Source organism: Salvelinus fontinalis, chromosome 35 (genome assembly GCF_029448725.1).
Source record: "Salvelinus fontinalis isolate EN_2023a chromosome 35, ASM2944872v1, whole genome shotgun sequence".
NCBI lineage: Eukaryota > Metazoa > Chordata > Actinopteri > Salmoniformes > Salmonidae > Salvelinus > Salvelinus fontinalis.
In genome coordinates this window covers 16,996,501-17,018,539 of record NC_074699.1, presented here as the reverse complement: position 1 = coordinate 17,018,539, position 22,039 = coordinate 16,996,501, and the positions used below count along the sequence as shown (strand labels likewise).

The window sequence follows — 22,039 nt, the reverse complement described above, 5'->3', positions numbered from 1 at the left end:
GGCTGGGGGCTGGGGGTAGGATGATCCATGGAGATGTGTTGAAAGGATTGTTACACGGTCAATGTGTTTAACGTGATGCCTTGAGTGTCACGTTCCTGACCTGTTTTCTGTTATTTTTGTATGTGTTTAGTTGGTCAGGACGTGAGTTGGGGTGGGCATTCTATGTTTTGTGTATCTATGTTAAGTGTCAGTGTTAATTGACCTTGTATGGCTCTCAATCAGAGGCAGGTGGTTTACGTTTTCCTCTGATTGAGAACCATATATAGGTAGGTTGTTTCACATTGTTTGTGGTGGGTGGTTGTCTCCTGTGTCCGTATATGTTACCACACGGGACTGTATCGTTTGTTTGTAGTCTGTACCTGTTCGTGCGTTCTTCGTTATATGTAAGTTCACATGTTTTAGGTCAGTCTACATTCGTTTGTTATTTTGTAGTTTGTTGAAGTGTTTTCGGTTTTCGTCTTTACTTTAATAAACTTCATTATGTCAAATTATCACGCTGCGCTTTGGTCCAATCCCTACTCCTCCTCTTCATCTGAAGAGGAGGAGGACGACCGTTACAGAACCAGCCACCTCAATAGGATCAAGCAGCGTGAGAGGGACCAGCAGCAGCGACCTAAAAGCCAGGACTCGTGGACTTGGGAGGAAATATTGGCTGGAAAAGGACCCTGGGCTCAGACAGGAGAGAATCGCCGCTCTCGGGAAGAGAGGGAGGCAGCTAAAGCCCAGGAGCGGTGGTATGAGGAGGCAGCAAGGAGACGTGGCTGGAAACCCGAAAAGAAACCCCAAAAATGTCTTGGGGGGGGATAAAAGGGAGAGTGGCGAAGTCAGGTAGGAGACCTGCGCCTACTCCCTGTACTTACCGTGGAGAGCGAGAGTACGGGCAGACACCGTGTTACGCAGTAGAGCGCAGGGTGTCTCCTGTACGTGTGCATAGCCCGGTGCGGTACATACCAGCTCCTCGTATCGGCCGGGCCAGATTGAGCATTGAGCCAAGTGCCATGAAGCCGGCTCTACACATCTGGCCACCAGTGCGTCTCCTCGGGCCGGCTTACATGGCACCAGCCTTACGCATAGTGTCCCCGGTTCGCCTACATAGCCCGGTGCGGGTTATTCCACCTCCCCGCACTGGTCAGGCGACGGGGAGTATACAACCAGGTAAGGTTGGGCAGGCTCAGTGCTCAAGGGAGCCAGTACACCTGCACGGTCCGGTATTTCCAGCGCCACCTCCCCGCTCCAGCCCAGTACCACCAGTGCCTACACCACACACCAGGCTTCCAGTGCGTTTTAAGAGCCCTGTTCCTCCTCCACGCACTCTCCCTGTGGTGCGTGTCTCCACCCCAGTGCCTCCAGTTCCGGCACCACGCATCAAGCCTCCTGTGCGTCTCCAGAGCCCTGTACGCACTGTTCCTTCTCCCCGTACTCGCCCTGATGTGCGTGCCCTCAGCCCGGTACCACCAGTGCCGGTACCACGCACCAGGCCTATAGTACGTCTCAGCCGGCCAGAATCTGCCGTCTGCCCAGCGGCGCCTGAACTGCCCGTCTGCCCAACGGCGCCTGAACTGCCCGTCTGCCCAACGCCGTCTGAACTGTCCGTCTGCCAAGCGCTGCATGAACTGCCCGTCTGTACTGAGCCTTCAAAGCCGCCCGTCTGTACTGAGCCTGCAAAGCCGCCCGTCTGCCATGAGCCTTCAGAGCCGTCCGCCAGACAGGAGCCGCTAGAGCCTTCCGCCAGACAGGAGCCGCTAGAGCCTTCCGCCAGACAGGAGCAGCCAAAGCCTTCCGCCAGACAGGATCAGCCAGAGCCTTCCGCCAGACAGGATCAGCCAGAGCCTTCCGCCAGACAGGATCAGCCAGAGCCTTCCGCCAGACAGGATCAGCCAGAGCCTTCCGCCAGACAGGATCAGCCAGAGCCTTCCGCCAGACAGGATCAGCCAGAGCCTTCCGCCAGACAGGATCAGCCAGAGCCGTCAGCCAGACAGGATCAGCCAGAGCCGTCAGCGAGCCATGACCAGCCAGAGCCGTCAGCGAGCCATGACCAGCCAGAGCCGTCATCCAGCCATGACCAGCCAGAGCCGTCATCCAGCCATGACCAGCCAGAGCCGTCATCCAGCCATGACCAGCCAGAGCCGTCATCCAGCCATGACCAGCCAGAGCCGTCATCCAGCCATGACCAGCCAGAGCCGTCATCCATCCATGACCAGCCAGAGCCGTCATCCAGCCATGACCAGCCAGAGCCGTGATCCAGCCATGACCAGCCAGAGCCGTCATCCAACCATGACCAGCCAGAGCCGTCATCCAGCCAGGATCCGTCAGAGCCGTCATCCAGCCAGGATCCGCCAGAGCCAGCCAGCCAGGATCCGCCAGAGCCAGCCAGCCAGGATCCGCCATCCAGTCCGGAGCTGCCGTCCCTCAGTCCGGAGCTGCCGTCCCTCAGTCCGGAGCTGCCCCTTATCCCGGTGCTGCTCCTTATCCCGGTGATGCCCCTTAATTTAGGTGGGTTTATTTGGAGGGTGGTCATTGAGAGGGGGATACGGAAGCAGGGAGTGATTATGGTGGGATGGGGACCACGCCCAGAGCCTGAGCCGCCACCGTGGACAGATGCCCACCCAGACCCTCCCCTAGACTTTTGGTGGTGCGTACGGAGTTCACACCTTGAGGGGGGGGGGTTCTGTCACGTTCCTGACCTGTTTTCTGTTATTGTTGTATGTGTTTAGTTGGTCAGGACGTGAGTTGGGGTGGGCATTCTATGTTTTGTGTATCTATGTTAAGTGTCAGTGTTAATTGACCTTGTATGGCTCTCAATCAGAGGCAGGTGGTTTACGTTTTCCTCTGATTGAGAACCATATATAGGTAGGTTGTTTCACATTGTTTGTGGTGGGTGGTTGTCTCCTGTGTCCGTATATGTTACCACACGGGATTGTATCGTTCGTTTGTAGTCTGTACCTGTTCGTGCGTTCTTCGTTATATGTAAGTTCACATGTTTTAGGTCAGTCTACGTTCGTTTGTTATTTTGTAGTTTGTTGAAATGTTTTCGGTTTTCGTCTTTACTTTAATAAACTTCATTATGTCAAATTATCACGCTGCGCTTTGGTCCAATCCCTACTCCTCCTCTTCATCTGAAGAGGAGGAGGATGACCGTTACATTGAGTGATTGTACATTAGAAGCCAACTCTATTCATGTCTCAACTGCTCTCTCTCTCTCTCTCTCTCTCTCTGTTTCTCCTCTCCTCAGATCCAACCATGGTGTATGAGATTAAGGTTCTGGCCTTCAACCAACACGGAGACGGCAACGCCACCATGCGCTTCGTCTCACTGAAGGAGGCTGTGGAGAAATCAGGTGACTTCCTGCTGCCCGCACACAAACACAAACACCCACGCAAACCAGGGCTCACACGTCCTGTAATCTTTTCAGAGCAGCGTTGAAGAGGCCTCCTGCAGGCTGCTGTGTGTTTACAGCTCTCCGTTTGACTGGATCACTCCATGCTGCCACAGCATTGGTAGTCTGGCTGGCAGCACTAGATTAGGTTGTGGGTGTACTGTATGACAGCTCTGTGCTGTGGGCTTTGTTTCTCTGTGTGTATGTGTGTGTCACTGTGCTGCGTGGCATTGCTGTTGTCCTTACTGGGCCGTGTGTGTGTGTCTCTACAGTGCTGAACACCCCCTGTGACTGTGTGAAAGATGAACAGAGCAAGACCTCTACAACCGGAATCATCATCGGCATCCATATAGGAGTCACCTGCATCGTGTTCTGCATGCTCTTCCTCATGTTCAGCTACAGGGGGAGGTGAGTATTGGTGCAACAACAAGGGGACTATGTGTGTCTATGTGGGCTTGATCCTGGCATGGGACCTGACGGTGGGTTTTTGTGTGAATTGTGTACCTCCAGGTTGATGACGTGTAAGACAGTGCAGGCCACCCCCCAGGCCGGGCGTAACATTGCCCTGGAGTTGTCCTCCTCCTCCCAGGGGGCCCTGGCCTTAAACGGAGTGAGCAGATCAGGCATGGAAGGGAACGGCAGCCTTGCTGGGAAGAGCAGGGGAGACAGCAACGAGCTGGAGAGACTCTTCTCAGGCCCGTCCCACTGTGGAGACCTAGCTGACAGTTCACGCATGGTGAGTAGAGGGCCTGACACCAAGTAGTCAACTGAAATCAAGTCATAAGAGTTCAATTTATCCAAGTCTAGAATGATGCAATGGGCTAGATTTACATTAGATTGGCCATTTTCTACAGTTGAAGTCGGAAGTTTACATACGCCTTAGCAAAATACATTTAAACTCAGTTTTTCACAATTCCTGACATTTAATCCTAGTACAATTCCCTGTCTTAAGTCAGTTAGGATCACCACTTTATTTTAAGAATGTGAAATGTCAGAATAATAGTAGAGAGGAGGATTTATTTCAGCGTTTATTTCTGTCATCCCATTCCCACTGGGTCAGAAGTTTACATTCACTCAATTAGTATTTGGTAGCATTGCCTTTAAATTGTTTAACTTGGGTCAAATGTTTTGGGTAGCCTTCCACAAGCTTCCCACAATAAGTTGTGTGAATTTTGGCCCATTCCTCCTGTTAGAGCTGGTATAACTGAATCCGGTTTGTAGGCCTCCTTACTCGCACACGCTTTTTCAGTTCTGTCCACAAATGTTCTATATGATGAGGTCAGGGCTTTGTGATGGCCACTCCAATACCTTGACTTTGTTGTCCTTAGCCATTTTGACACAACTTTGGAAGTATGCTTGGGCCCATTTGCGACCAAGCTTTAACTTCCTGACTGACGTCTTGAGATGTTGCTTCAATATGTCCACATAATTTTCTTTCCTCATGATGCCATCTATTTTGTGAAGTGCACCAGTCCCTCCTGCAGCAAAGCACCCCCGCAACATGTTGCTGCCACCCCCGTGCTTCACGGTTGGGATGGTGTTCTTCAGCTTGCAAGCCTCCCCCTTTTTCCTCCTAACATAATGATGGTCATTGTGGCCAAACAGTAAAATAAATTGTTGGAAAATGACTTGTGTCATGCACTGACTTGCCAAAACTATAGTTTGTTAACAAGAAATGTGTATAGTGGTTGAAAAATGAGTTTTGATGACTCCCACCTAGGTGCATGTAGACTTCAACTGTAAATTCCCATATTGAAGCTGGAATCGTTAATTGGTGAAACTGCCACGGCCGTTAACGATATTACAACAACAACAGAGTTACTGTCACGATCGTCAAAGGGACTGAGAGAGGACCAAGGCGCAGCGCGTGAAAAGAACATCTTCCTTTTATTAAGAAGAGAACAAACACCAAAACGAAACCACTTTAACAAACTAACAAAATAACAAAACTGACGAATGTGAAGCTAAGAATGTACTAGTGCATACATGCAACATAGAACATCGACATAGACAATTCCCCACAACAAACTAAAGCCTATGGCTACCTTAAATATGGCTCCCAATCAGAGACAACAGAAACCAGCTGTCTCTAATTGGGAACCCATTCAGGCAACCATAGACTTTCCTAGACAACTATACACAACATAGACACAGCTAGACAACTATACTAAACATAAACCCAACTACTCTAAATAAACCCCCTAAACCTTACAATCACCCTGGACACTACAAAACCCACATAAATACCCATGTCACACCCTGACCTAACTAAAATAATAAAGAAAACAAAGAATACTAAGGCCAGGGCGTGACAGTTACTGCAAACAACTAACACAGATTTTTCCCTCTGACATCATTGCACACGTGGTAGAACAGAACAATTTCTTCCAGCAATTTTTTCCTCACCTCGTCAGCAAAACAATAACAACACCAGTGGTTCCCCTACTACTCATTCCATCTTTAACTACATTACTGTGTGTGTGTTTCCAGTTGGATAGATCCCTGGTGTCCTGTGCACTGAACGAGACCCAGTTGTCCACTCTTCCGCTGGATGACTTCAGCCTTGTGGTGGAGGGGGACAGAGAGACGCAGTTCCAGAGGCCTCCGGCAGAGGGCCGAGGGGCCGGTGACAGGGCTGTGGCCGGGGTCACCCTGCAGGACCAGACCTGATAGAAGCATGAAGGTCAAGTCTGTGACACGGTCACAGTGTCACCTCAGACTCGTATCACACTCAGGTCGACCGAAGTATTTCTTTTCATATTAGGTTTTTCATTGTGCAAAGAATTGTGTTATTGGTAAGTTAATTAAGTCGCCTCTGGAAAAGTTATAGGGTCTCAGACTCGTTCTTGAGGTGTCCCCGGCCTAGTTTTTTGGTACGCTTTTGTGATGGACAGCTAAGTTTTAGCTTTGGCAGGTGAATTAAGTGTTTTTGTTTTTTTTGTACTTCCTTCATTTTCTGGTTGCCGGCAGCACACAGAAGAGATGCCCAGAATGTATTTGTTATACACTCGTCATTTTATCTCAGAGTCGAATATGTTTTTATTTCTCTACTATCTTACAAAATGGTAATAAGTTATTGGTCTAATTTCTACTTTTTCTTTCAATGTCAGACTGCTGCCTACTCTTAGCCTAGCAAGGATTCCACAGAAGCATCCAACGAAGACTAAGGCCTTCTTCCAGTGATTTCATATATTCTCTGTCTCAGGACTTTTATTTTCAGTGATATCAATGGTTTTTTATTAGTTCTCGGCCTTCATACAGGTTCTTAACTTGGCTCTGTGAACCTTAGGATTCAACAAAAACCTACCTCAGCCGGAATGAATGTGACGTGGGAAACCTTTTTGGGATCCGTCTTTTCCCCTTGTGTTCAGTTACTTTTACATGTAGAGCGATCGGTTCGTAAAACACGAGAACAGGTGCCACGCTACCTCAGATGTCAAGAACCGCCGCTCTCCTGCTTGTCGAAGCCGGGAAAAGAAGAAAGAAAAATGTAACGGAAAGCACTTCAAGAAAACGCTGAAGTCCACGTTCTACCTCAAGATAACGATGTTGTAGTTGTTCTTTCATAATGAAACATGTACTTCTGTTGTGAGGAGCTCCTGGCTTCCCTCCGTCGATGGCTGTTTGTGGATATGTCAGTACCTCATGCAAGTTGACAGATGATATTATTGTATGTATTCTACCTGTAAAGACATTTTTCATCGTTTTCCATCGTGTTTGCGTGAGATATTTTGTCTTTGTTTTATTTGAATCTTAGTTGCTTCTGTTGATGGAAAAGACTGTTAGAGATGCACTGCACTGCCACTAATCATTTCAGGACAATTTTACTGCTGTGTGAGAACTGCTGCAGATATTCCATTGGGCAGGGGAGGTTTTAGTTACATTTACACTTGATTGAGACATACATCATATGTGTATTTATGAATGATTGCAGGATGGAATTGTGTGTGTGTGTGTGTGTGTGTGTGTGTGTGTGTGTGTGTGTGTGTGTGTGTGTGTGTGTGTGTGTGTGTGTGTGTGTGTGTGTGTGTGTGTGTGTGTGTGTGTGTGTGTGTGTGTGTGTGTGTGTGTGTGAGAGACAGCGAGTGAAAGAATGTACATATGGTATATGTGATGTATTAAGAGAAATAAGCACAAATGTATCAAAATGTCATTGTAGGCGTTGACAACCACAAATGTTAATGTATCTGATATGATCCCAGGTAATTGGCTCTTCAATTGGCAATAATGTTGTTTTAATCAGATTTTTGCGCTCTGCCTGTCACTCACTCCAAGCTGTGGCACAGTGCACTCCTTTTGTTATAGTTCATCAAATCAATTCAAATCAATTCTCTTCTGTCAGAAAGGAATAGCCCAGACTTATCGAACCTGTCCATCCCAGATCCCTCACTCCATCCCTCCTCCACACTGACAAATGAAAGTGCTTCAGGAAAACCTTTATTACAGTGCTGCGTGTAAATCCAGAGGGAGATGGTTTAACAGGTGGACCACAGGTATTAACTCACAGGTCTGAGTTCAGTGTGCTCATGCTGTCATCTTCCTGAGCAAACACACAGTCAACGGGATGTTATTAGACTTGGATCTGATCCAGGGTCAGATCTGGGAGTACCACCACCACTGTTCCTCCAGAACCATGCTCTTTGCAGCTGGAGCTTCCCTGAGGCAGAGCCAACCTGAGCCAGTACTCTTACGGTAGCCTGGGTTAGGGCCGCTGTCGGACGGACCCCTTGTCTTCTCTCTGGCTCTCTCTACTGTAGAGATGGATCACATCTTAACTCTATGCTCTCTACTGTGTCTCAGTCACATAATGGCCTAAAGCAGTATTACTCTGGTAACCTACCTCAACCCCGACACGACAGTCCTGCTCTCAGGTTGCTCCCTCTCGCACTCTGAAGGAAACTTCTATATGTGCATAAATATACACCACACACACAGACACGTACTGACACACACACTCCTAGGGAAGGGAGGATGTCTTCAGGGCCTTGTGGTAGTGCAGTTGTGTGACAGAAAAACAGTTGTTTTCGTCTTTATGCTTAGCTTTTGTGGATGTGAATGTGTCACTATTGTTTTTATTACATTCTTGTTGTATCAGAAGCTTTTACCTTTTTGTTTTTCCACTCAGACTTGAATGTCTTTGAACATGTGTCTGTTATGGACTAATAAACGAGGACATCAAGCACTCACTGCAAACTGTAGTATAGCTACTCAGTATAAACTGTAGTACGGCTACTCACTACAAACTGTAGTACAGCTACTCAGTATAAACTGTAGTACGGCTACTCAGTATAAACTGTAGTACGGCTACTCACTACAAACTGTAGTATAGCTACTCAGTATAAACTGTAGTACGGCTACTCAGTATAAACTGTAGTACGGCTACTCACTACAAACTGTAGTATAGCTACTCAGTATAAACTGTAGTACGGCTACTCAGTATAAACTGTAGTACGGCTACTCAGTATAAACTGTAGTACGGCTACTCAGTATAAACTGTAGTACGGCTACTCACTACAAACTGTAGTACGGCTACTCACTACAAACTGTAGTATAGCTACTCAGTATAAACTGTAGTATAGCTACTACTCTTTTACTCCCAGAACCCTCCTCACAGATGATGTGCATGATGATCTGCAGCAACAGGTGTTTGTAAGTAAGGATTATGAAGAGTCACCAGTTCTCACCCCTGATTTATTGCAAGGGATCTCTGCAATTATCATACTCAAATTGTGTTAATAAATGGAGTAACTCTATTAGATATTAAATACTGTACCCTTCATGTACAACATCTCCTATAAAGAAAGGCACACACATATTCCTACCTTCCTTGACTGCAGTAATCGATTGAATTGTAGTAATTTGTTGGTCCAATATGTTTGAGTTAGATCGTTTAGAGCAGCCAGTGCTCTCATCCCTTGGTAGTTGGCTGATTAGAGGAAGTGTGTCCAGCGCTTGGTCCATTCTAGATTTGATATGGTAACTACACTAGCCTGAAACGGATTGGTTAAATAAATGGGATGTCTGTGTTAAAGCCGGGCTGTAGAACTGTGTTTCTATTAGACTATCTATTGTACAGTTATAATGCACATTACATTCCAGAGAGACGCGTCAGTGGGGGCTCCTCCAGCAGAGGGTTTTTATTGTACGATGCAGTAGAAGTCGTTGTTGTTAATGCATTGCATTATTGCTGAAAACGTGGCACCAGAACTCATCTGCAGTAATTCTGTACTTTGTGTTTGTAAGTTTCTTCACCGTGCATTTCTTTTGTTGTCTCACGTCTATTCATTGCTTGTATTTTGATTGTACATGATGGTAGATTTACATGGCAAGTCTTAGTGAAGAGTAATGATAGTTGTCAAACTAGCAGAAAGAAATGCCTCAATGTTACACGTGTATTTATGAACTGTTGATGTAATGTTCTCTCTAGTGCTTCTTTAAAAACGTAATGGATGTTTGTGAGGGGTCTCTCCAGAGAAACCAGAGGTACTTTTTCTTAATAATTTGCGGTTAATTTCCGATGCTGGAAATTGCCCACATCTCATCCCTGATTTGACAGGTTTTAGTGCCATACAGTGCACAGCTTATTTACCCTTCACCCAGAATGCCGAGCTGTAAATTGAGGCATCATGTTTACATGATTTATATGATCATGATTCTCCCAGTGCTTTACACTCCTATAGATCAATGTTAAGAGCTGCCCTCTGTGATTAACTGCTGAAGCTGCTCTAGTCTATTCTGACTTATTACCACTCCATTGGCTGGTGAGATGAGATTCTCCCGCTATCTATTCTCAGCCCTGCTTCTTCCTCTCGCTGAGTTTGTTTCTCTGGACAAAGAGAGAGTGGGCTGACTGTGCTCAGGGAACGTCTATCTAATCCTTATGTTGTATTCGTCACAGCGGAACATGGACTGGGCGCTCCACTATGAGAGTCCATGTTATTAGGACAATCTTCCTCTCACAGTGCTCTGACTGTGCCCTATTCAACCAGTTTAGGGGGAGGGATTGCCTTTTTTGTTTATCAACTAGGCAAATAATCAAGGAGATAATCTGTCCACTGTCACACATACTGAGCAGGTAATGGTAATCCTCCATGCATGAAGATGTGTAGCCTCAGTGAGCCACATATATAGGGATTCATGAATGAAGTTCACAACCGCTCTTCTTAGTACGGTTTTGTCTCCTTTTGTCTCTCTTCCTTGCCCCTCTGTAATGCCACCTCTCCCTACACACACACACACACCAGCGACACACACACAACTTTGTAAAGAAAGGAGTGTTTGTCAGAATTACCCCAGTGCCCCAGCTCTCCCCAGAGAGAATCAGGGGAGAGACATTAGCTGGTTTATCTCTGGCAACACAAGCCTATTGAGAACTGGATAGGAAAAACATCAAACCGGGACTCTGTAAAACAAACATTTTTTCTGTGTGACAGTAATGTTACCATTTCAGCTTTTTAAGCCTCTTCATGAAAGGGATTAAATGTTCAACTGTTTTCTCTGTTCTCTACCCCAGCCATGGAAGGCAAGGGGAAACTCTCAAACTACTGCTGGCCATGTTATTTTACAGTTTTTTTCCCATTCTATTTTTGCAGATCCTATTCATGATAATTTGGACTCCTAACAAGTTAGGAATTCTCTTAACTGGCAGTTGCTGACCAGTGGCCACAAAGGAAATAGTCAAGTATCTACCAAGACTAATATAGACACTTGCACAATCTTGTAGAAGTGATTGTTTGAATTTTAGATCATGTTACTGTAGAAGTAGGTAGTCACGGTATGACATACTGGCCTGATATCTTAAAACAAAGAAGGTAACCCTCCCCCCAAACTGGATTGGGCATGAGTTAGTATCTTAGTAAGATTTGTTCCAACATGTCCATGAAATATGGTGTGGTGTTGAAGTTAGATGAGATACAACTCCAAGTCTGTCCATGCATTCCACATGTTTGTTCATATTGTAGAAACAGGAGAAAGCTAGCTACATATTGTAGGAGCTTAGCGAAAACGATTACAGTAATATCTCATTGTTGACATGTTTGAAGCTACAATGGGTGTAACCAACAAACAAGGACTGTTGAGGGATTGGCCTTTTTTGTTATGCTGTAACACTACACAGTTCAGATGTATTGATCTGTTCATATGCGTTGTATTGATCACTGTGGCACCAAATGACTATACTTTTGATTGTAAATTGATTGCATTTCTGATGCTATTATCTCTCAGATATTCTCCCAAGAACTCACTGACTGTACATGGCAGATAATGCTGATTTGAAGATGTTCTAATCATTTGAATTCTTGTCATTTAATGGTGAATTAATGGAATTGTAACTTAAAGCATGTTTGAGATCAATAGTATATTTGTACCTCTGTCGAGAAACTTGTTAAATCCAATGTATTTAAGCATGGCTACAGGGAAAATAGTTTTTTAAACCATATCTTTCTCAGCTATTTGCAAATGTGCTGTTTTAGCAGATTGCTAAAGTGTTAGTTTATCATTATTGGATTTGTGATGGTGACACTGTGACATTTAGCCATTGGAATAGGGCAAGTATTGTCATCTCAACATGGTGCTATTGATGTTTCTATTCCACATCGTTGGTCTACATATTTGATAGTGTGTATTTGCTAAAACTGTTTCTACTCAGAAAGACATTGTTAAATATAATCTTGACAGATTGTTGATCGTCTTCATATCGTCTTACCTGTTATTATAGCTCACTTTGTTTTGTTTGATCCCTTTCCACCACTAAGAGATGTAATTGATTCACGGTCAAACCGTAAAATCGAGTTAATGTTCATTAAACAGTGGAGACAATAAAGCATGAACCTTTCCGTACAAACGTTTATTAACATGTTTCATGTTAAAGCTGTGCTTAGAGAAGCATGCGTTTATGGAAATACACACAAAGTGTGCACAGGTGTAATCTACAGTACAAACCTGCGCTATTACCGCATCAGCAGGGATACGAGAGCTGCTTGTATCTCCAGGAAAACTTGTGCCTACTTATTGTAGCTACAGTTGAGCTTACACAGGTGGTATTTCTGTCATATTTGATCTCCTCTTACCCAGTTTGGTTGGCAATAATGACTGTATCCCTCCTCACTTCCTCACAAACCTATGGCATTCTCTCCAGAGCCTCTCTCACTTCCTGTAGAAGCCACCAGGCATCGCACAGAGCAAGGGGAAAAGGCTTTCCAATACAGTTACTATACGTACGACTGTCAAAGTCATTGTTGCTACTGCTACTACCATGCCATTGGGTTATTGTATAGCCGCAAAGGTGCTAACCTAAACCAAATGACAAATACAGTCCCCAGACAGTTTCTATAGCCTCTGTACTTTTAATGTGGGGAAAGGTGCCTCGGTTTTTAGTGCTTATGTTGGGTTTGATATAGGGACAGAGCTGGTGTTATGAGAATAGCCAGGCTATGGAGAAGGAACAAAGAGAGCACAAACCTGTACAGTATAGTATAATCAGCTGCATATTTTCTGTGGGGAGCTGTTCAATCACTGTCTGTCTGTCTATATGTCTGTCTATATGTCTGCTGAGGTCAGTGCCTCTGCCTGCTCAATTGTCCCACAATCAAATTCAGGTCAATATGAAATGTTTCCCGTCAGGGATCATTTTTATGTGTCCACAAATGTGTGTTCTCTATGATACAGTATCTGTAGTTGGTCGTGATTCACATGTGTATACATAAGTATAATACTGTATGTATGTGTATATGTGTATAAAGACAGACTAGATCTTTTTTAGTGGTTTGTATTGTTTTAGAAGTCATTGTGCCACGCTGATTAAAGGCAAAAGACGACAACAACAATGTTAATAAACTAGCTGTAGTAATTAAAAGGACAGGTGTGAACTGTTTCTTACTCTGCGTGTGGATGTGTGTGCATGGCCGCGTGGTTGTTTTGGCGACACAATGATCTTCACATTTGTCTCACGTATTGTAATTAAGAAATGGACGGCCTTCATCAAAAGCACATCCACGCTCATGACACATCAGGTTAAATAAGGCATAGCAGAACATGGAAACACAAGGTTAACCCTACAGTACATCGAAGCTGCATCCTACAATGCCTCACATTCTGCCATGATGAACCCCATTCATGGCGTTGGTTTATAATACACTCATGAGTACACTCATTACTGTATGCGGATTTCTAATCACTGCCAATCCAAGATAGTCAGGCTTTAAGAAAGACTGGGAATCTAAATCAAACTCTGCTTATTTGGGCTGTGAATTATATCCTGAAGCCTGTTTCAGTACTAGTTTCATCATCCAGTTCACTTGCTTAAATGTAAATCCTGGAGAGAAAACCAGCACCAAAACCTCTCCATCTAATTCAACACCTTCTTTATACTCCACTCTTTAATCCTAATTCTAAATCGGAACATATTGTTACCGTAATCCTAAACTTTTAGAATCCCTTACTTTTCAGTACCAAGGGGCTATCCATATTTTATCCGGGTTAAGCCGTGGATGATCAGTAAAAAGTGTGTGTAGTGTTTTACTTTGATAAAACATTGGCCAGTAAAAATATACGTCTTCACGTGGTAGCAACTATGTGTACTAGAGCTGGGAAAAGCCGGTGACCTCACAATACGATATTATCAAGATACTTAGGTGTCGATATACGATATGTATTGCGATTCTCACGATTCAATATGTTATGATTCAAATACTGTGAATTTGATGAGATTCGATGTTCCAAACATATTGCTCCTCATATGTCTGCTGCAGAGACAAGAGAGAGCCATGAGAAAACACGTTTTGATCAGTCATGGAAATAAAAGTGCTCCCTAAATGAAATGGTGATGGAGAACAAGGTATGGAGTTGTTGGTGCAGGTACAGCCAACTACTCCAAAAATAATATTGCGATATTGTCAAAACAATACGATATATCATCAGAAATAATATCTAGATATGTAACTATATCGATTTTGTTCCCCATCGCTAGTTTGTACACTATATTAGTCTAAGGTGGTCTGCTATTTGTGTGTATGTATATGTATGTTCCCGAAGCCCCACAGTGCAGTCTCACGCTGCCACGCTGTCCCACTGGGTATAGTACAGTATGAAATGCATGTGAATGTCCCTGTAATCTGAGGCACCCTGACTCTGCCTCACTCCCTGATGCATGAGATCAATAACAGCACTATAAATAACATTGACATACACACACACATATATACACACACACACACATATATATATACACACACACATATACACACACACACACACATATATATATACACACACACATATACACACACATATACACACACATATATACACACACATATACAACCACACACACACACACACTCCTCCTGTCTCCATATCTCCCTGCAGTGCTGCCCTGTGGACACGTTTGTGGTGTGGTACAACCCTCTGAGCTGTGTCATTACTGTGGGTGCTTGCGTACATGTGACTGTCGAATATGTGACAGTCACAGGAGGCTGGTGTCACCTTCATTGGGGAGGATGGGCTCGAGGTGATGGCTGGAGCGGAATTAGTGGAATGGTGTCAAATACATCAAAAACATGGTTTCCATGTGTTTGATGCCATTCCATTGACTCTATTCCAGCCATTATTATGAGCCGTCCTCCCCTCAGCAGCCTCCTGTGATGACAGTGTATATGGGTGTGTCTGGGTTGTGTATCTGTGTGTGGTGTGTACGTGTGTATGTATCTGTGTGGTGTGTATGTATCTGTGTGGTGTGTACGTGTGTGTGTGTATCTGTGTGTGGTGTGGTTGGTGTGGGTGGTGTGTATGTGTAAGTGTGTGTGCTTGCGTACATGTGACTGAGTGTGGTGTGTGTGTGTATCTGCGTGTGTAACTGTAAGTGTGTGTGAGAGAGAGTGTGTGAGAGAGTGTGTGTGTGAGAGAGTGTGTGAGAGAGAGAGTGTGTGTGAGAGAGAGTGTGTGAGAGAGAGCCCTGCGGCGCTGGTTTCTTCATTATCTCTTGCGATAGTAAATCAGAGAAAACAGGGAGCTGTGTTCAGAGGCAGGATGGATGGCCCCTCAACCACATAACAGCACAGAGCTGAGCAGAGCAGCCCAGGCTGGTCATATAAACCAGTGAAACTCTATCCCCGGCCCGGCCGGACCACCTCCACTGGGGGTCAACCAACCCCCCTGACCCCACATAATTTAGACCGGAACTGAGAGAGGGGGACCTCTGCGCTCCCCAAGAGCGCTTCAAGAAGGGGGGTGCAGCTGTCTTTTGGATTCTCACAACGCACGCCTTTTAGCAGCTCAAAGGGAGCAGTCGAGAGAGAAGGCGGTCACAGGTCAGACCAGCCAACTTTCATGCCCGCCTCCCTCTGAAGTTTTCAGCTTTTTTACTGCTTCCAGATTTCCCAGCCGTAACACGCTTCCCAGGTGACTGTGAAGGGGGAAACGTACCTCCTCACACATCGCAAATAATCAAAACCATCTTGTCAGCTCCTCTGGTTTGGAGTGGGTCCTCTGTGTGTTTGCCTATGTGTGTGTGTGTGTGTGTGTGTGTGTGTGTGTGTGTGTGTGTGTGTGTGTGTGTGTGTGTGTGTGTGTGTGTGTGTGTGTGTGTGTGTGTGTGTGTGTGTGTGTGTGCGTGTGTGTGTGTGTGTCTTTGGGTCTTTGTGTCTTTGTGTCTTTTTCTAATTGTAACCGCATACTAAGCCCAGACGAGTTACAGTAATTTTGACCCTTCCCATCCCCTTCGGATGGTGCTGGACTGACATTTCTTCCCTTTGGTCATGGTGGAGGCATACAGGATTTCAGTGCTAGCTGACATTTTGTCGTGTGTGATGGAGGATGTGTGCATTAACTTTGGGAGGCCACAGGAGACGTGGCACTGAATGCATTAATGGAGTGACTGGTTCTCCCCAGAAAGGAGGACTGATGTAATTGCAGACCGTGCCGAGGGAATTGCTTCGAAGGAGTAAAATGGCTGCCCCTATAACACATTTCTATGTATTTGCCAGAAATAAATCTGGTGACCTTTTCAGTGGCAGTGAGTGAATGGCTCACATGCACAGATATGGAATCATATCTCTGACACATGCACTAATCTCTTTCTCTCTCGCTCTCCTTCCCTCCCTCTCCATCTATTCCTCCCTCCCTTTCCCTCTCCATCTCTCTCCCTCTCCCTCTCTCTCCTCCACACACATAGAGTACACACACATCAGCCCCTGAAGGAAGGAAGGAAGGAAGGAAGGAAGGAAGGAAGGAAGGAAGGGTAGGAGAGCTGCTGTCATTGGGCAAGCAGGCAGGCAGAGATGTCGCATCCCCAGAGCGCCTGATGCCTGAGATGTGTGAAGCAGGACAAAGAGGGGAGAGAAAGAGGGAGAGAGGGGATGAGCAGGAGGAGGGAGAGAAATGACATCTCCAAAAGCACCCATCCGTGAGCCCAGGGAGCCCCTCCCTAATCAAACACATGCACACAGAGTGAAAGCCAGCAGCCATGGCACCAGTAATAGCTGGGAGATAGAGACGAAGCCCCCAGCCTGCTCAGCTGGCTGAGGGACGCGTACAGCCTTTGTCCCCACAGGAAAAGACAACTACATATTTACCTTGCTTTGGCCTTGGAGATGAAAAATAGCTTGGGCATAATGACATGACAAAATATATAATTCATTGTGTGTTTGACTGACTTGGACATGTTCAGTATTGATTTCCCTGGGTCTAATCAAACTCCTCTGCGTCAAGGTCAAATCACTGTCTTAGAGAGAGAGAGAGAGAGAGAGGTTAGAGAGAAGGCAAGCTGACGCAGCAATCCAGGCTGCATGGACAGAGAGAGGTAGATGGGGACCCGTGTGGTTGACTCGCTCTCTTCTCTTTTCGATCTGTTTAATCACATGTAGCCATATGGGTGCACAGTGTGCTGCATTAATTAGACCACAGAGCAGCGGCTCACACACTGACATACTCGCTAGGCTACCGGTGTAGGAGAGGAGAGGCAGTGGGAGAGAGGTAGTCTACCTCTTTCCCAGGAGAAAATGGCTACCTGATCTATTTCACCTGACGGAGCAGCTTTGTTTTTGAGCAGGATCATGGCCACCATCATCACCACCACCACCCCTCAGCTGTGTTGTGAAAGCCGCTGTGCTTGGTTGAACAATTGGCTCAGTTTGTGTGATGGTGTGCTGGTTGCACAGTGGAGACTTGGAGGGAAGCAACCGATTTGATCTGATCTTACTGCTGGGTGGCTCCTGGTGTAATTAACATAATCTATATTTGAAGAAATGGGAGGTACCTATTATTGTATCTAGCTAGTTGAAAAAGTACAATTTTGCTTCTGGCCTCAAGGTGCAGAACATTGATTAAAATGATCATTTTTATAACTATCCAGTCTTTAGAAGTCTCACTGTGTGTTAGCTAATTAGACACTATACCAGTGCCTTCATGTTCTGTGTCATGTAAATGGCCAAATGAAAAAGTCTCTCGCAAATGACTTCCTAGACTGCTTCAGATCCTTCCCAATATGGGGTTATACTGCCCTCGTCTGTGTGTGAGCCTAATAATTAACATAGAAGTAAATGTACACAGAGGCAGCCCTAATTCGCAGGTTTATATTTAGCAGTGGCCTGTGTTTGTCAGATGCTGTGATGTGGTCGTCGATCGGTCCGTTGCTGCTGCATTGTGCCTGACTACAGGTCAGTGTCTCGAATTAAGCCCCTTTCGTGTCTCCTTCAGACTCGTCATGGCGCTAATGATCCCTGCTGTCAGTTAGAAGATGGGACGGCAGGCAGGCTGCTAGTCTGTACTATACTAGCCTAGCCTATACACTGGGCTGTTTCCTGTTTGCATTGCCAGAACACTGTAGCCGCGGCAGGCATTTCTGAGCCCCATTCTCTCACTTTAATGCTCATGCTTTAAAAGACAAGCATCAGGCATCAGGACAGTTTTGTTGGATGGAACCGATGCAGAGCTCCAAGTATTATGTATGTAAATGTGTACTTCACAGATTATATAAGCCTGTATAAGCACTGCGCGGGGTTAATTACTGAAACAACTGGGGGATGGAGCAAGGGGGGCTTGTATGTGTGTGTGTGTGTGTATCTGTGCCAGTGTTTGTGTATCTGTGTGTGTTAGTGTTGCGTGTGTGTGTGTGTTAGTGTTTCTCTCTTCAGATGTGTATGCGTTTAAGCCATGCACCATGTTAGTCTCTGACAGAAACAAAGCTCTGTGGAACTCTACTTGACTAAGTAACGTCTTGGTCAAGCCTCAGCTCTTTTATCTACTGCCACTTTAGATTACGTCTACTGCAGGTATAGTACTGCACATCATTAGCCCTTCACCATTTACCCTCCTTATCCTTTTCTGTCTTTCATTTCTCTACAGGGATAATGTGTGATGTATCAGCGTTAGAGAGAAAGGGAGAGATGCTGGAATAAAAAGGGATGTGTTCAGACAAAGAGATGATACAGCTAGACTAGGAGGAGAGCGGTGCAGAGAGGTAGGGGAATGTGTACAGACAAAGAGAGCATAAAGGATAATAGGGGAGGAATGAGAATGGGAGGGAGGGAGGGAGGGAGGGAGGGAGGGAGGGAGGGAGGGAGGGAGGGAGGGAGGGAGGGAGGGAGGGAGGGAGGGAGGGAGGGAGGGAGGGAGGGAGGGAGGGAGGTGTAATGTTTTTCTTCCAGTCATCCTATTTCACTGTGTGTCAAATGTGTCATTCTGCCTTGCCCTGTGGGAGAGGACAAGGTGGCAGGCCGTCCATACTCTGAGCTCTGTCTCCACACCACTGGATATACACAGCCGCAGGAACACCACGCATAACCTTTCTCAATGGAGCGCCTCATCTTCCCATCTTCCCATCTTCCCACAAAGGAGGAAAGAGAGCAGCTTGTCTTCTCTCATCCTTCTATCTTCTTCTCACTGTCTCTGGCAGAACTCACACTCCCTTGCTATCTTTGCCTATTGCTGGCGGCAGCCTGAATGGAATTTTCAGCCAGATTCACACACATTCAGATTCCGGACACTGCTTCAGTGTCTGTGTCTCTGCCTGACCTTTGCTGTTTGCCAGAGCTCTTAGGGTGTTTAGAATTCCAGAGTCTCACATGTATAGTCCCACAGAGGGCCCTGGTGCCATGGGTGGGCCACTGTCGCAGTTGCTAGGCTGGTGAGGTAGAGGCTGGAGCCAGGGGCCAAAGCTGGGGGTGAGGCTGGGAAGCGAGCAGGGATTCTGGGGGTCATGGGGATAAATGGGCGATACGGGTCAGTGTTTGCCCAGCTGTCTCCAGGGCCAGTTGAAGAGGGAGGGACAGTTAAAGGGTTGAGGACGGAAGGGGGTTTAGGAGGGTGGTGGGCGTAGGAAGGGATAGTTAGAGGGGTGAGGACGGAGTGGGGCGAGGACATAGGGGGGTGTGGGGTATAGAGGGGTACAGTTAAAGGAGTGAGGAAGGAGGGGGGTGTAGAGGGGGTGGGGGGCGTAGAGAGGGATAGTTAAAGGGGTGAGGACGGAGTGGGGTGTAGTGGGGGTGGGGGTGTAGAGAGGGATGGTTAAAGGAGTGAGGACGGAGGGGGGTGTAGTGGGTTGGGGGGGCGTAGGGAGGGATAGTTAGAGGGGTGAGTACGGAGGGGGGTGTAGGGGTTGGGGGGGCGTAGGGAGGGATAGTTAGAGGGGTGAGGACGGAGGGGGGTGTAGTGGGATCGGGGGGCGTAGGGAGGGATAGTTATAGGGGTGAGGACGGAGGGGGGTGTAGGGGTTGGGGGGCGTAGGGAGGGATAGTTAGAGGGGTGAGAACGGAGGGGGGTGTAGGGGTTGGGGGCGTAGGGAGGGATAGTTAGAGGGGTGAGGACGGAGGGGGGTGTAGTGGGATCGGGGGGCGTAGGGAGGGATAGTTAGAGGGGTGAGAACGGAGGGGGGTGTAGGGGTTGGGGGGGCGTAGGGAGGGATAGTTAGAGGGGTGAGGACGGAGGGGGGTGTAGTGGGATCGGGGGGCGTAGGGAGGGATAGTTAGAGGGGTGAGGACGGAGGGGGGTGTAGGGGTTGGGGGGCGTAGGGAGGGATAGTTAGAGGGGTGAGGACGGAGGGGGATGTGTGGGGGGGGGGGGTTTGGAGGTGGACATGGAGTGCCCTTTTCTTTGATAAATCACAGAAGACAAAGTGGTGGGATGAGGCCCCTGTCTTACATCACGACAGGGGAGGGGTTTGGGGGGTTGGGGGAATGTGTGGAGGGGTTAGCTGGCCCTGTGATGTTTAGAGGAGAATGCAGTTGTATCAGTTTCAGAGCGCGGCCACCCTCTCTTTACCCTCCTCCACTGTTCCCTGTCTTGCAGGGGCTCCTGGCTTGTGTTTCCACTCTAATGCCTTCCTCATCCACAGACACTGTAATCCCCACAAAGCCCCCCCTGTCGTCTTGCCTGGCAAATTTCCCCTCTTCTTTTATTTTCCACCCACATCTCCAGAATGCGGAATTGAAAACTTAAGTCCACCACCTCAGTTGCGGTGACATATCACTTTGTTGGCCATTGCCAACCGATGAAGACCCTGGTCCCCAGCAGTGTGATTGCAGTAGCATGGCCTGGCAGGCGGGGCTCACCAGTGGTATGATGATTTAGGCTGCGTTCTGATGCCAACAGAGATCTGCTTTACACATCTCATTTATATATTTATTTACCCCCCAGTCACGGGGTGACCTCTGGACACTTGCTCTCATCCCTCCATCTCTCCCTCTCTCCACTCCTCCCTCCGTCCCTCCCTCTCTCCAGTCCCCCCTCCTCCCTCTCCCTCTTTCCCTCTATCCTTCCATCCATCTGCCTCTTTCCCTCTATCCTTCCTTCCATCTATTCCTCCCTCCCTCCCTCCATCCCTCCCTCCAGTGCTTAATTTGAGCCAGCTCCTACCGGAACAAGATCCGTCACCTCTCAGATTTGACTTTATTTGTTCAGGCACCTATTTTCCCAGATCCGGTACCTCTGGCGGCATGACTTGACATGGGGAGAGTCATTGTGGGAGGTTTTGAAAACTAAGGTAGGACCTTTTTTCCCCTTTACCTTCACAGCACAGAACAAGTTTGTAATCTGAATATGTGCTTCATATTATCACATAGGCAGGAGGCCTATATATTCTCATATGTGTGTTCTGCTGTAGCCTACAGAGATTTATTTTATTTGAAGTTATATTCCGATATTGTGATATTTGTTTTATTGCTACATTGATGTCTTGAAAATTATATGAAATATGTGTCTTGTAAACCCCACAGCTGAGTATGTGTGCATATGGTGGGTGTTATGCAGTGTCATCTAAAAATGTTGCTGTACATTGATATAAGAAATTGGGACTTGTGTAAGCCCCGCAGCTATACTCAAGTAAGTGTGCAGTGACGTCTAAAATGCTTTGAATTAATTAGCACCTTGGAGAGTGCTGTCCGTTTCGTTTCACCACCATAGGTAGTAGGCTACTTGGCTGCTACGTTGTGTTTGACACTTTTTTTCTCAATGTGTTCCAGTACCTCAGAGCCCCCTGGACAGCCCCCTGGACAGCCCCCCCCCCCCCCCCCCCCCCCCCCCCACACACACACACTATGTGTTACGGGAATCCACGATTTACAAATTAAGCACTCACTCCCTCCCTGCCTCTATCCTTCCCTCCATCTCCTTCCCTCCCTCCCTACCTCTATCCTTCCCTCCATCCCTCCATCTCCCTCCATCTCTCCATCT

The 22,039-nt window shown here is 46.8% G+C and overlaps 1 protein-coding gene across 1 annotated transcript in view; it reads left to right on the top strand.

Annotated features, from left to right (window-relative positions):
* The window catches only part of LOC129834409 (immunoglobulin superfamily DCC subclass member 3-like), a 109,899-nt gene extending 96,670 nt beyond the window's left edge, over positions 1-13,229 (top strand). The window contains exons 11-14 of the mRNA XM_055899361.1: positions 3,233-3,337; positions 3,649-3,784; positions 3,887-4,112; positions 5,867-13,229. Of these exons, the coding sequence (XP_055755336.1) occupies positions 3,233-3,337; positions 3,649-3,784; positions 3,887-4,112; positions 5,867-6,046 (647 nt within the window). The 3' untranslated portion in view covers positions 6,047-13,229. The remainder of the gene's footprint in view (positions 1-3,232; positions 3,338-3,648; positions 3,785-3,886; positions 4,113-5,866) is intronic.
* The last annotated feature ends 8,810 nt before the right edge of the window (positions 13,230-22,039 follow it).